This window comes from Oryzias latipes, chromosome 7 (assembly GCF_002234675.1).
Source record: "Oryzias latipes chromosome 7, ASM223467v1".
Taxonomy (NCBI): domain Eukaryota; kingdom Metazoa; phylum Chordata; class Actinopteri; order Beloniformes; family Adrianichthyidae; genus Oryzias; species Oryzias latipes.
Genome location: NC_019865.2, coordinates 33686716 through 33700770, shown reverse-complemented (window position 1 = coordinate 33700770; position 14055 = coordinate 33686716). Strand labels below are relative to the sequence as shown.

Below are 14055 nucleotides of genomic sequence, written 5' to 3'. Positions count from 1 at the left end.
CCGCACTGGGACGGCCAGGAGGGGCAGCCACTCCACGCCCACACATGGGACATGCACGTGAGTGAGGAGAGCACGCTTTAAGTGCAGAGTTCTTCATTGTCAAACAGCAGAAACATTACAGAGGTGTGCACTGCAGCAGCGGTTTAAATAAAATCACCCCCCCCCCCCCAACACACACAAACACACATTAAAATTAGAAATTAAAATTATGTTTAAAGTTAAAACCTTTTGAAGAAAAAGAAAAACAGAAATTTGCTGTTGCCGGGCAGAAAACCTGCTTCATTTTTAGCTGGTGATAATAAAGACAGCATTCTGGATGGTGTGTTCGTTGCTCCCAGGTAAGTCTCATGCTTTAAAGTCCTTTTCCTGTAAAAAAAAGTGTTTCTGTGGAACAAAGGTAACAGAACAGAAGCCTTGGAGTCCACAAGTGGGACACTGTTGACCCCAACCCCTGGGCCGTAGAAGCAGAGATTCAAGACGTTTGTGTGAAGAGGTTTAAGAAGCAACTGCCACTCAAAAGCTTCAGAAACAGAACATCACAATAGAAAGCAAAAACGGCCATCTTTTGGAATAAAAGCTGCTTTAAAACCTAAAACCAAAGAGAGTCCAGCGAGCCGGCCCGACTCCCATCAAGGTGCTGAGTGGGTCGCCATGAAGACGGAATCCTACTTTCATACTTTCAAAGGGCAAAGTGTGCAAAAGTTCTAGAAGTAGAGTCGTTTTCCTGAAGCGGGCAGAGGTCGGCTCTTTGGTGGGTCCTTCTGACCCGCTTTGGCCCACAGGGCAGAAGCACAGCCCCTCAAGGGTCCAGCAGAGCTGCTGCTTAAGGGGGAATGTCGGGATGCTGGTGCTGGGGGGCAAAACCCACAGAAAGAGGGCCAACACAGGGTCAGTGGTGGTGATGGGGGGGGCAGGAGCTTATCTCTTCCCAGACTTCATGTAGGACGGAATGGCCCCCCGCGCCGTCAGGCCCTCGAAGCGCTTGTAGGTGTAGTTGATGAAGACCCAGTCCTTGTTCTTCAGGTCAGCCTCGCTGTGATTAGAAACCGGAGAGGCTGCAAGACAGAACCAGAGCTGAAGCACAGTCCTACCACCAACACCAGCATTCACTCCCCTGGAGGGGGGAGGGGTACCTGTAGGGGTGAGGATGTCCGAGTCTGGGAACTCGTCAAAGTTGGAGGTGTCATCGATGCTTTTGATGTTGATGGGAATGGCTGCAGGCCTTTCTCTGAAAGCAGAGTGGAACCTCAGAGGATAGAAAGGAGACCCTCAGAGGAGGACAACCTCAGAGGAAGACAACCTCAGAGGAGGAGACCCTCAGAGGAGGACAACCTCAGAGGAGGAGACCCTCAGAGGAAGACAACCTCAGAGGAGGAGACCCTCAGAGGAGGACAACCTCAGAGGAGGACAACCTCAGAGGAGGAGACCCTCAGAGGAAGACAACCTCAGAGGAGGAGACCCTCAGAGGAGGAGACCCTCAGAGGAGGACAACCTCAGAGGAGGACAACCTCAGAGGAAGACAACCTCAGAGGAGGAGACCCTCAGAGGAGGAGACCCTCAGAGGAGGACAACCTCAGAGGAGGAGACCCTCAGAGGAGGACAACCTCAGAGGAGGACAACCTCAGAGGAAGACAACCTCAGAGGAGGAGACCCTCAGAGGAAGAGACCCTCAGAGGAGGAGACCCTCAGAGGAGGACAACCTCAGAGGAAGACAACCTCAGAGGAGGAGACCCTCAGAGGAAGACAACCTCAGAGGAGGAGACCCTCAGAGGAGGAGACCCTCAGAGGAGGACAACCTCAGAGGAGGAGACCCTCAGAGGAGGACAACCTCAGAGGAAGACAACCTCAGAGGAGGAGACCCTCAGAGGAGGAGACCCTCAGAGGAAGACAACCTCAGAGGAAGACAACCTCAGAGGAGGAGACCCTCAGAGGAAGACAACCTCAGAGGAGGAGACCCTCAGAGGAGGAGACCCTCAGAGGAAGACAACCTCAGAGGAGGAGACCCTCAGAGGAGGACAACCTCAGAGGAGGAGACCCTCAGAGGAGGACAACCTCAGAGGAAGACAACCTCAGAGGAGGAGACCCTCAGAGGAGGAGACCCTCAGAGGAAGACAACCTCAGAGGAGGAGACCCTCAGAGGAGGAGACCCTCAGAGGAGGAGACCCTCAGAGGAGGAGACCCTCAGAGGAGGAGACCCTCAGAGGAAGACAACCTCAGAGGAGGAGACCCTCAGAGGAGGAGACCCTCAGAGGAGGAGACCCTCAGAGGAGGAGACCCTCAGAGGAGGAGACCCTCAGAGGAGCCTCTGCTCCCCCCAATGTCCTTTTTTAAATGTTTAAATGTCATCTGGCCGGTGGCTCCAGAGGAACGGCCATCTAACATCTGCTCCTCCACTACTGTAGTGTTTGATTGATTGAGTTTGTTTCAATGTTTCAATTTTTCGATTAAAAAATGTTTCAATTAGAAAAAAAGAAGAAAAAAACAGCCACAGAAGTCACATTTGCTTAATTAAATATGATGATCAGTAAAGAAACCAGTTTATATCCCAACATTCCTACATCCCCTCAGTTTGTTCCTCCTTCATTTTATCATCATCATATCATTGGATATTGAATGGTAACGATTTTCCTCTGAACAGAAGCTGTGCACTGTAAAAATCAACCAAATCATACAGGTTTAAAAGTCTGGATTGATCAAATAAATGGGTTGTATGATCAAGATATCGGCTTTATGAACAATACTGACGACTCGTTTTTGAAGTGAACTGAGAATTATTCCCACAATTTTCTATACAGTAGGTCAAATATGGTCTTATTAAGGAGCACTACAATAAATGTCTACTGTTGTATTCTAATATGTGTCTACATTTATTTATTTTGGTTAAATAAAAATAGTTATTGATAAGTTCCCTATGACTGTCCGTAGAATAGAATATATTTGTGTCATCAGCAAATAATGAGTTTCCTAAGCTTTTAGATCTTATATATTTACGTTGAATATATCATTTATGTAAATATTGAATATCAGCGGGCCCAGAACTGATCCTTGTGGGACACCACAACTTATCTCTATGATTTCTGATGTATATTCATCAATCTTGACTAATTGTTTTCTTCCAGTTAAATAGCTTTTGACCCAAGTTAGCGCTAGTCCTCTTATCCCATACACTTCCAGTTTGTCAAGCAGGATGTCATGATTCTCTGTGGACGCCCAACCTCACCTGATGTGGTCGTAGTCCACCCCCTCAAAGAAAGGGTTGGACTTAATCTCCAACACGCCTGCAGCTCCAATCCGGTGCTCCTCTTCACAGCAGAACCTGCAACAAGCAGAGGAAATGTGACTCCAGGACATCTTCAGGGATGGAACAGAGATCCAGCAGCAGCTGCATCTTGGCGTTCATATCCACCACGCCACAGAGAAGAAGACGAAGCCATCAACTGTTGCATATCGGCTTTACGTAGAAGAAGATGTATGCACAGCCACTTCCCCACCCCTGTGTCAGAATCAGCTGATTTATTTTGATTGTGAATGTGGTCAGAGTTGGGTCTAAGAGAGAGTGATATGAAGGTGTTGCTGGTAACATCTACGCTAAATCTCAAGAATCCGGTTTAAAAACCAGATCAAATCTCTGTATTTAATGTTTCTCCAAAACAAGGAGCTCAGGGAAAAAGACATTTCTGTTGGAATAGTTTGGTTTGTCCAGCACTGATCAGAGTCTTGTGAATGCATCTGCAGAGTTAGGAGTGAGGGTGTGCTCCTGCCTGAGGATGAGGTCTTTGGCCTTCTCTGAGATTGGGACTTCTGGGGGGAAGGTGAGCGTCTCTCTCCAGTTCATCACCTTCCTGTAGGTCTCCTGAGGCGTCTCTGAGCAAAACGGAGGGTAACCTGCAAAGACAGGAGCATTCATCCCGCTGCGCTGGGGGAGGAGGCTGACGGCTGGCGTCTCTGCTCACCGATCAGCATCTCGTACATGATGACACCCAGACTCCACCAGTCACACAGCTTGTTGTAGCCGGTCTGCATGAAGACCTCTGGAGCGATGTAGTCTGGAGTTCCCACTGTGGAGAAAGCCTGAAGAGGAGCAGAGAGAAGCTGTAGGATGTTTCTGCTGAAGCTGCAGAGCATCAAACCACCGACAGCTCTAGTGTTCCCACACTGATGTAGTCTCAGTAAAACAATGGATCAAGATCCGTAAACTACATCATTGGATTGTCTAAAATGGGCAATGCTCCCTTCAGGTCTACAGGGTTCAGGCTCAGAGCATAGAGTTAAAACAGAGGGAGCCCTCCCACTTTGTCCAATCAGAGCGGTGGGCACGAGGAACCCAAATGGCAACTGAAACGGGAGCATTAACAAGCTTTAGAGGAAAGCAGTTAAACAGCAGATGCTCCTAACACAATGTGGGAAATCAGGTCAGACATGAAAACTCTCTGCCCGTCAGCTGCTCCCTTCAGGGGTCACCACATCAGCAGGAATTATCAGCCTCCATCTGAATGGATTTTTCTGGACACTTTGGTGGTGATGCTGCATTTGAGGGACATTCAGGCCTGAATGTCAACATAATCTTCACTGATGCTGCATGCATCCACACCTACCAGCTGCCTCCTGTTCCTCTTCCACGTCTCTGCCTTCCTCTTGGAGTTCATGTTCTGAAAGGCTGTGAAAAGAAGGCAGGTTAGAGACTACTGCCCCCTGCTGGAAGGCCACAGAATACCCCACCTCTGCTCTAAAGCACTGGCCCCCAAACTGTGGCCCGCAGGCCAGATTCAGACCACCTCCACATTTAGCCTGGCCCCTGAACAACACCCTGTTCTGTCTTCTGTTTGGCTGTCAATCAATCTCTGCTGTGGTCTGTCATCCTAAATCACGATCAGATCTTTTACTGGACCTATTTTTCTCTGAAGGTTTAAACTTTGAGAGTGTAAACGAGAGAACATTTTGAGAATGTTCATGTCTGTCTCAGAAAAGACCAGAAAATGCCTTCAACATCTTTAATCCTACTTTGTGGATTTCACCATGAGAGTTACTTTTAAAATGTAAAGCATAGAAATGCCAAGCTGCAGCAGAAGACAAGAGAATGACCTTTTTCCATTAGCACTGGCAAAGAAACAGACGTGCAGCTCACAGTGCAGCCCAGAGAGGAGCTGCAGCCCCCAGAAGAGCTGCAGCCCCCAGAGAGGAGCTGCAGCCCCCAGAAAGGAGCTGCAGCCCCCAGAAAGGAGCTGCAGCCCCCAGAAAGGAGCTGCAGCCCCCAGAGAGGAGCTGCAGCCCCCAGAGAGGAGCTGCAGCCCCCAGAAGAGCTGCAGCCCCCAGAGAGGAGCTGCAGCCCCCAGAAAGGAGCTGCAGCCCCCAGAGAGGCTACCTTTGTGACTGTTTTATTGATGAATGAAACCAAGTTTTACTCCTCTGGATTTCTCCGGTGGCCATATTTACAACGCTATTCTGGGACCCTCACTTATCCTGGGCAGGGGTATTTTTTATTTCATTCAAAGGAATATTATTTATTCTGACTTGTTGACAGAAAGTAATGATCCCAGAAAGGGCTTTTAATAGTTGGTTATGCGTGGCTTTCAGGAAAACCATAAATGTTTCCATCCAGACAGACACTTCCTCTGTTAGCCTACAAACTGACCCCACCGGCCTACAGAAGCAGGATTTTCCATGACACTTGATAACCTGCTTTAACAAGGCAGGTCCCCTTAGCTCTACCTGAAGCAGACGTCAGCGCATCCCCAGCAGCCGGGGTGGGGGGGTCAGGAGTGAAAGTGACAGGAAAAAAAGCCATAAGACTGCACACAGTCACTGTTCATGTCCTCACTGCTGACGCCTGTCATGAAGCCGAAACTTCAGCCGATAACTCGCCACAGCTTTTCTCGTGTCGTTTCTTTCATTGTGTAACTTTGACCCCCACGCGTTCCTGCATAAGCTCGGACAGACAGTGAGGGAGAGGGGTGAAGGAAGGCTGCTTCATCCTCTTTGAGAAGCAGACTTCATGGCTGCCAGACAACAGCTCGTCCCAGATTTGGGTTGATCAGCACCTGGTTCTCACAGGTGCAGCTCCGCCTCTTCACCAAGACGCCAAATCAAAAACGTATGGGAGGAGCTGTCGACAGCCAGACAACACGAGGTCTGCAGCTCCTGGAGCTTGAACCAGCCTGAGACTGTTCTCAGAGCAGAAACCCCCACAGACGTTATAGAGAAAGGTGTTTGCTGACTCTGCTTGCTGAAGTCGCTGGGCAGGCTGTGGTTCAGGTTCTTGTAGAAGTCCGTGCAGTGAGCCTTCTTCAATCCCGTGCACAGACCGAAGTCTGACAGCTTCACGTGACCCTGGAGACACCAAGCAAACAGATACTGCATGAGTTCAGTAGCTTGGATTGGCCCGAGTGTGAACACAAAGAACTGGGCAGCTGCAGGTCCTGGAGGGAAATCTGCTTTGTCTGTAAGACCAGGATGAACACAGAGCACCTGAAGCAGACTTCAAACTCTAAACCTGGTAAATTCATTCATCTCTCACTGTGTAAAACAAAACTCTCCTCCTCTGTTCTCTTCAGCTCCTGTTATACATCAGCCTTTCACTATTCCAAGAACCAGAACCAGGGCTGGGTTCCAGCCATTTGAAGGACTGGAGTGTAGGACAGGAAACGGCTGAGGTACAAACAAAGCCTTTTCACTGGTTACCTGAGCTGAACTGCAGTGACCTTTCCTTCGTCTCATTAGGTTTAGGGACACATTCAAACAAGGGTTTGAACATTGGCAAAAAGTCGCATCGTGCATTTGTCCACGTCTCCTGAAACTTCCACTCTTTGACCCTGCAGGAGGAGGAGGAGGATGAGGAAGAGGACACTCACCCTGGCATCCAGCAGCAGGTTGTCTGGTTTGATGTCTCTGTGGATGAAGCCCAGCGTATGAATAGAGTCGATGGCCAGCACCGTCTCTGCAATGTAGAACTGAGTGGCCTCTTCTGTTAGAGTGTCCTTCTTCATCAGCAGGGTCATCATGTCCCCTTCAGAGAACATGACAATCAACACCCTGACAGCTTTTCCACCACAGTCCAGGTCTGATGAAAAACAGCTGCAGACAAACTCCTGGACTCACCTCCAGGAAGAAACTCCATGATGAGGTACAGGTTCATCTTGTCCTGGAAGCTGTAGAACATCTTGACCACCCACAGGCTGTCTGCCTCCACCAAGATGTCCCTCTCAGCACGAATGTGACCGACCTACAGACACAGACGAACCAAGTTCAAGGAGGAATAAACGTGAGACAAACTAGCATAAAGCGGGATAACGATGGACAAACGGATGAACCACTTTCAGCAGATGAGGAGCAGCTTTCCACAGCAGGAACACTGAGGTCTCACCTGCTCCTTCTCCAGCATGTCAGCTTTGCGAAGGATTTTCATGGCGTAGACATGGCCCGTGTCTTTCTTCTGTACCAGGCGGACCTGGAAGGACAGCAGTCAGTATGAACATCCCAGGCCAGGCCAGGCCAGAGGAAACACAGGAAAACACAGAAACAGAAGGGCCAAACAAAAGAATCAAAACTTCAAACGGTTTGATCCGAGTTACTGAGTTTAAAAAGATCAACTAACTCCAGGACTGTAAAGGTCACACTGGGACTCTGTGTTACCATGTTTGCCTCTTTGTGGCCCTGATGGAAAAATAGAGAACGACCCCCCCTTACCTCTCCAAATGCTCCTCGGCCAATCACCTTCAGGGACTCAAAGTCTTCCAGACCCAGTCGAGTTCGCTTCAGACGCAGAAAGTCGGTCTCTTTCCTGGCATGTTCGGAGCGACGGATACGTTTCTGCACACAGAAGCAGAAGATTTTCATTTGAAAAGAAGAAGCGTCACCGAACAGGTCGATCCTTCTGCTCATTGGCAGATGCTGCAGCGCCTCACCTCCTCGTCAGCCAGGCCCTCCTGGTCCATCACCTTCTCCAGCTTCTGCTGCCTACAAACACACGGATCATCAGGTCTGCTGCCCCGTTTTGTCTACAGACCTGATCTTCCCTCTTAATACCTTCATCACACTTGTCTGGCATGAGTCACACGGTTTACAGATGCTGAACACAGCCAGAGGTTGCTTAGTTCCTTATAATTACTACAAAGACATCGATGTGTCTAAATGCCAGCGGGAGGTCGTTCCAGAGCGAGCAGCCACAGCTTGAAAGGTGAGGTCTTCTCCGGTTTTAGTGCAACCTTTTGGGATTTGTAAAGCTTTTTGGTTGATGGACCTCAGGGGGTGAAAAGGCCAAAAATGTTTGCAGGAGTTTGTCAATGCAAGACTTTAAAAAAAGGGAAGTAAAAAGTCTAAATCAACTCTAAAGTGGCCTGGGAGCCATTGTAGAGAGGACAGTGAAGGAGTCATGTGTGCTTGACTCCAGTTCCCAGCCTCACAGCTTTGTCTTCTTCTCTTTTTTTAAATCAGCGGTAGGCATCCAGCATGATGCTGCATTACGCACTTTACTTACAAAATCATGGTTGAAAAAAAAAAACTTTAGACCAGAAACATCATAAAAGATTTGATCTGCACTATTGTTAAGAGCAACATATCAAAATTTAAGACTTTTTAAAATGCTTTTTTAGGCCTCATTTTCAAAGTCAAGTCGTTAGAGACGTGTTCAAACCAGTTATAAATTATTTTTATGCAATTACATTTTTTCCTAAAGAAAATTCTGAAGGTATTTCTGTGTGAATAATGTTATCATTTGACCAGTAAAAAAATATGTTTAGCTGGTAGATGTTATCCAATCAGACGGCCAACATGGTCGGTGACTCAAAACTTTTATTTCAGCCTCTGTGTGGAGTTATTACAGTTATTTAAAATCTGACATAAAACAGAGTAACTTACAGCAAATGGTGCAGAAGTCATCTTCCTTCTAAAACTGGAAACAGCATTAACCTGTTTTATCAGCTGAAGCAGATCCACCAATCATGTTCAATGTCACTGAAGGAAACCAGGATTCTCCAGCAAAAACAACAACGATCAGACCTGAACAGCAGCAACAGTCTGACTACCAGGACAAACTCTGAGACTTTGCTTTTAGTTCCTACATTATTCACAGGATGTTGACAAAAATGTTTGTTCTGTAAAACTAAAAAAAAAATTAAATTATTTGTAGAGTAAATGTTTTGTTTTTAAATGGAACAGCTCAAACAGTTTAACATTCTGTTTTCCTGATGTTCTCTTGGAAAGCTTTTGCTTTAATCGCGGTCCTTCATCTGTTATGTTTAAAGGATGATGGAAATAAAGGTTTAGACCTGAACAACCTGCTGATGATCACACATTTCTATTATGAGCACATCACATTAGACAAATATAGGTTTATATTGTGATATACATCACTATTACCTGATATGAAAAACTATATAGTGACATCAAACATTCTCTGTACTGGAACCAGAGGAGGAATGACAACGTTTCCTAACAGGAAGTAGCATTTCTTCATCTTATGAGGCGAGAACGTCTGCAGCCGTCCCCTCAAAAAGACAGCCAGCATTCCAGCTGACAGACGCAGAGAATGCTGGGAATGACTGGTGGAAGGAGCTCACCTCATCTCCCTCTCCTCGTGCTGAGCGATGAGGTTACTGTAGAAGTTCTCCAGGGTCACCTTGGCCATGGTGACCCGCTCCTTGGTGTGGTTGCTCATGGAGGAAAACGAGCTCTGTCCGGTCATTGCCATGCTTTATCTGCAAAACCATAACTTTAATTAGACTCATTCATTTGTCATTTCTCTCTGATTATGAATCAGTTTGGGAGTCGGACACCGAGTTCAGAGAGCGACTCAGACCCGCCATGACACCCTCACTACATTTCTGTCATCTGTCCACTTGCACAGCTTTATATACTGTTGCCCTTTTTTATTTTGATATTGATTTAAACCGTCTTCATGGAAGCAAAGTCCAAAGCTGCGGCTCTCGTCTGTGGTTTGCATTTTCATCTCCACCCAGACTGAGGCCTTTGTAAGGTTACGATGGCGGTCACAGTTAACGCTCCGTTTCCGTCTCCGGCCCTCTGAGCTGTAAGACGCCAAACTATTTGGATGGGATGTCAGAGTTTCACAGCTCATGAACATCCCTTCATGGGACTAAGGGGGCAGCTTCACTTTGACCACATGGCACCAGCAGACATGTCGAGAGCAGATTTAGCTGCTGGAGGCCTGTGTCAGTGACTGCAGGGCTCTGGATCCCTTTGAAACCAAGACCAGAACCAGCACGATGACCACATGTCAGACATACATTCTAGGTTCATTGTGTCAAAAATAAAACTTCAGTGAGAAGGAAACCATGTCTGAAGTGTCCAAGCTGATGAACAGCTGCTGGAAGCCCCCATTCCAGATGTTTTCAACCTTCAGATTTGCATAAATACCTCAGAGGGCCGGTGTGCATGGAGAAACATAACATCCCTTCAACTCTTTGGTTTTTTTTCACTCAGACTGTTCAGATCTACAGAAATGTGCTGAAACGTGAAGTAGGAATATTTCTCAAAGTGCATAATAAATGTTTGGACTTTTGTGAGGAGCACAGAGGAACCCCGGTAATTCTGTGTTTACGATGATCAAACTGTGATGATTCCCTGCCTTGAATCGGTTTTCCCAAATAAACGACAGCCAGGTCGATGCTCCAGCGTGAGGTTTGGGAAGCCCCCTCTAAGGGCCTGAGTCCTGCTATGCTAAAGCACTTCAGACTAAACTATATCCACATATGTCGTCATACATGACCTTTTGCAAACTAAACGACGTCTTTAAGAAAGTTACTTTTGCTGGACTCCATTTCTGAGGCTCCGCCTTTCGCTCCTCGTGGTCCCGCCCATTTCATGGCGCCACCGTCAGCAGCCTGTCTGATTCGTCCACAAAAAACAAACATCCAAACTATGGCAAAGATGGCTGTGCATATCAGGGAAAGCGTTTAGCCAATCACCGCTAGCTCCACAGAGAAGGGGGGGGGGGGGGCTGGGGGCGGGGCTGGCGACCCAGACACTTCCTGGAAGGGGCTGTTCCTCACTTTGTGATGTCACAATGTGAGCAATAGAGGAAAACTCAAATGCGTGAATGGATCAAAATACCACGTTTGTTTATTGTGAGGAATAAACATTCTAGTCCATCTAGCAGCTGAAAAGTGGATAATGGGCCCTTCAACTCCTCAGACTCCAGTTTCACTGACTGAGCCTCCAGGATGTTTCCCTCCTGCGTGACGGACGTCTTACCCCCGAGGGAGGGGAGGAACGTGGAGGGGGAGCACCAGGAAAAGGTGGTCGTCTCTGGCCGAGATGCTGCTGGACACTCAGGCTCCAGCGGGGACTCAGACAACCAAGTTCCCGATTCCGATTAACTTAGAGGACAGTCCCGCCACAAACAACAGGCCCGCTTGCTCAAGCGGAAGCTCGTCACCCCGAGTTCAAAATAAAACCCAACTCTTGGTTCCACCTGAGCTGAAGTCATCAGCGCAGCTTTTGGCTTGAACAGTTTGTCCAGAAAAACGTGGATCGACACACCAACCTCCCGGATTGACGCACGACAGCACCGCGCTGACTCACGAAGAAACCAGAAAACCTGGTTTGCGTAGCTCTTACCTCGCACACATTCTTCTTAACCAGCTATCATCACTTAGCCAGCTAGTTAGCGATTAAAGTTCCTGGTTAAGTAAAGTGCGACGCGGACAGCACGGACACTACCGGAAATCTTCACCACAGTAAAAGTCGGCGGAACTGAAAAGGCGATTCCTGCCTGGGACTGAGGTCTGTGCTTTTATTGCATCAGTCCAGACAGGAAGCAGTTTTCAACCGACTTCCATTGAGCAGCTCGAAGTTCTCTGAGCAAATAGAGAAAGTTAGCCGGTTAGCTGCGACTGAGTGCTTTTTAAATCAACGCAGAGCTGGGAGGCGGGAAACCACCGCTGCTTAGTCCAAAACACATCAAACAGAAGAAACCACCAAACAAAGTAACTTGAGGAAGTTTCTGTGAGCTTTTGCAGACTTCGTCTTTGTTCGCTTACCTTGATCGAAGGTGCGGTTTGGGCGCCTCTTCTTCTATAGTGACGAGGAAACGGCAGCGTTCTGCTTATGAGCTCGCCAGACACCTAGCGGCTCAGACCTGTCATGACACCCACCTAGATTGAAATGGTCCTAATCCTTTTGGGAGAAATCCGTTACATTGAAACGCCTTTTACTTTATTTTGAAAAATTGCAAAGATCTTTTTTTGATTAGATAGTAAAAAATATCAAACAAGGCAACAACTATGAAATGATTTATCGGAATTTTTCCACAAGTGTGAGTGTTTAAATATATGCGGCCCTGGAGTGGACTGATACCTGTCCAGGGTAAAAGGTATAAACAAAAGGTCTACTTAGGAAAACACTTATTGCTGCTAGAGACAGCAAAAGTCCACCGTGGAGGGGAAATTAGCTTTTAATTGAAGATCTAGACAGGGATTAAAATGACGGGAAAATGTAGCAGAACAACAGTAAGGAGGACGACCACGACTGGTTGAAGTCTGAGAAGACAGAAAAGAGACAGACACTGTCACATAAATGCAGGACTGAGTCACTCTATTTAAACTCCAACAATCAACCATTATCTGAATTCTTTAGAAATTCATTTATTAAAAAAATAAGGGATCTTGGATGAAGGATAACCCCATGTCCCTTAAGTTTGTTGTCTTATTAAAGACTGACGCATGAGGATTTCTCTGTGAAAGGTGAGTTTTTCTGGCAATTTTATCCTATTTAATTTGTAGTTTTATATCAGTGCTTGTCTAAACGAAAATTATACCAGGGTCCAGTCTTTTACAGTTTCCAAATGCTGTTCTAATAATAGGAGGGAATTTTAATATGGTTCCCAATAGTCAACTCAAAGTGTCGACCTCAATGATCTTCAAAAATGACATCAACTAATTTATGCAGAGAGATAATTTAATGGGTGTATGTTTGGAGAAAAACAATATTTTAAAGATCAGAGAAACACAATAACAATGGTTCTAGTCAGTCCCTTGTGGACTTGTGGCTTATCTCTGATAACATAAGTCTGGAAAAAATAACTGTTGACATTCTTCCTACACTGTACACAGATCATGAAGCTGTTTACATCATTCTAAAATGATCAGACAAAATAACTCTCAAAAAAGAAACTCTTTCTGGTTTCTGAACAACTCTTTTCTTAAACTAGATCCAGTAAAACATAAAAAACACAGTATCTAGCTTGGTTACGTAGTTTATAAAAATGCTAAAAAGGAAAATAATTATAGGACAAACTGGGTGTTTACAGTCAGGACCATAAATATTTGGACAGAGACACATTCTTTCTAATTTAGTTTCTGTACATTACCACAGTGAATTTTAAATAAAACAACTCAGATGCCATTGAAGTGCAGACTTTCAGCTTTTATTCAATGGGTTGAACAAGAAGATTGCATTAAAATGTCAAAAACTAAAGCAATTTTTAAACCCAATCCCTTCATTTCATGGGCTTGTAAGTGATTGGACAATTGACTTCCATGCTATTGCATGGGCAGGTGTGGCCAATTCCCTTGTTATGTCATTATGAGTGAAGCAGATAAAAGGCCTGGAGTTGATTAGAGGACTCGTGCTGCATTTGGAAGATTTTGCTGTGAACAGACAACATGTGGTCAAAGGAGCTCTCCATGCAGGTGAAAGGAGCCATCATTAAGCTGAGAAAACAGAAAAAATCCATGCCAGAAATGGCTACAGTATTAGGAGTGGCATAATCAACAGTGTGGTACATCCTGAGAAAGAAAGAAAGAAAGAAAGAAAGAAAGAAAGAAAGAAAGAAAGAAAGAAAGAAAGAAAGAAAGAAAGAAAGAAAGAAAGAAAGAAAGAAAGAAAGAAAGAAAGAAAGAAAGAAAGAAAGAAAGAAAGAAAGAAAGAAAGAAAGAAAGAAAGAAAGAAAGAAAGCACTGGTGAACTCAGCAACGCAAAAAGACCTGGACGTCCACGGAAGACAACAGTGGTGGATGATGGCAGAATCATTTCCATGGTGAAGAGGAACCCGTTCACAACAGCCAACCAAGTGAACAACACTCTCCAGGAGGTAGGCGG

The 14055-nt window shown here is 46.2% G+C and overlaps 1 protein-coding gene across 2 annotated transcripts; it reads right to left on the bottom strand.

The window, feature by feature from the left end:
- Positions 1 to 76: 76 nt before the first annotated feature.
- stk38 (serine/threonine kinase 38) lies at positions 77 to 12093 on the bottom strand. 2 transcript variants are annotated; one of them, XM_011477684.3, is made up of 14 exons: positions 11997 to 12093; positions 9555 to 9692; positions 7902 to 7953; positions 7684 to 7806; positions 7361 to 7444; positions 7096 to 7219; positions 6849 to 7003; positions 6216 to 6327; positions 4596 to 4657; positions 3954 to 4071; positions 3762 to 3885; positions 3221 to 3316; positions 1134 to 1228; positions 77 to 1055 (listed from the first exon to the last, which is right to left on the bottom strand). In XM_011477684.3, the coding sequence occupies exons 2-14, from the start codon at positions 9683 to 9685 to the stop codon at positions 919 to 921; spliced, it is 1413 nt and encodes a 470-aa protein (XP_011475986.1). In that variant the 5' UTR covers positions 9686 to 9692; positions 11997 to 12093; the 3' UTR covers positions 77 to 918. The 2 variants fall into 2 exon arrangements, with proteins under 2 accessions (XP_011475986.1, XP_020560602.1); XM_020704943.2 differs by lacking the exon at positions 11997 to 12093 and adding an exon at positions 11575 to 11597.
- Positions 12094 to 14055: the final 1962 nt, after the last annotated feature.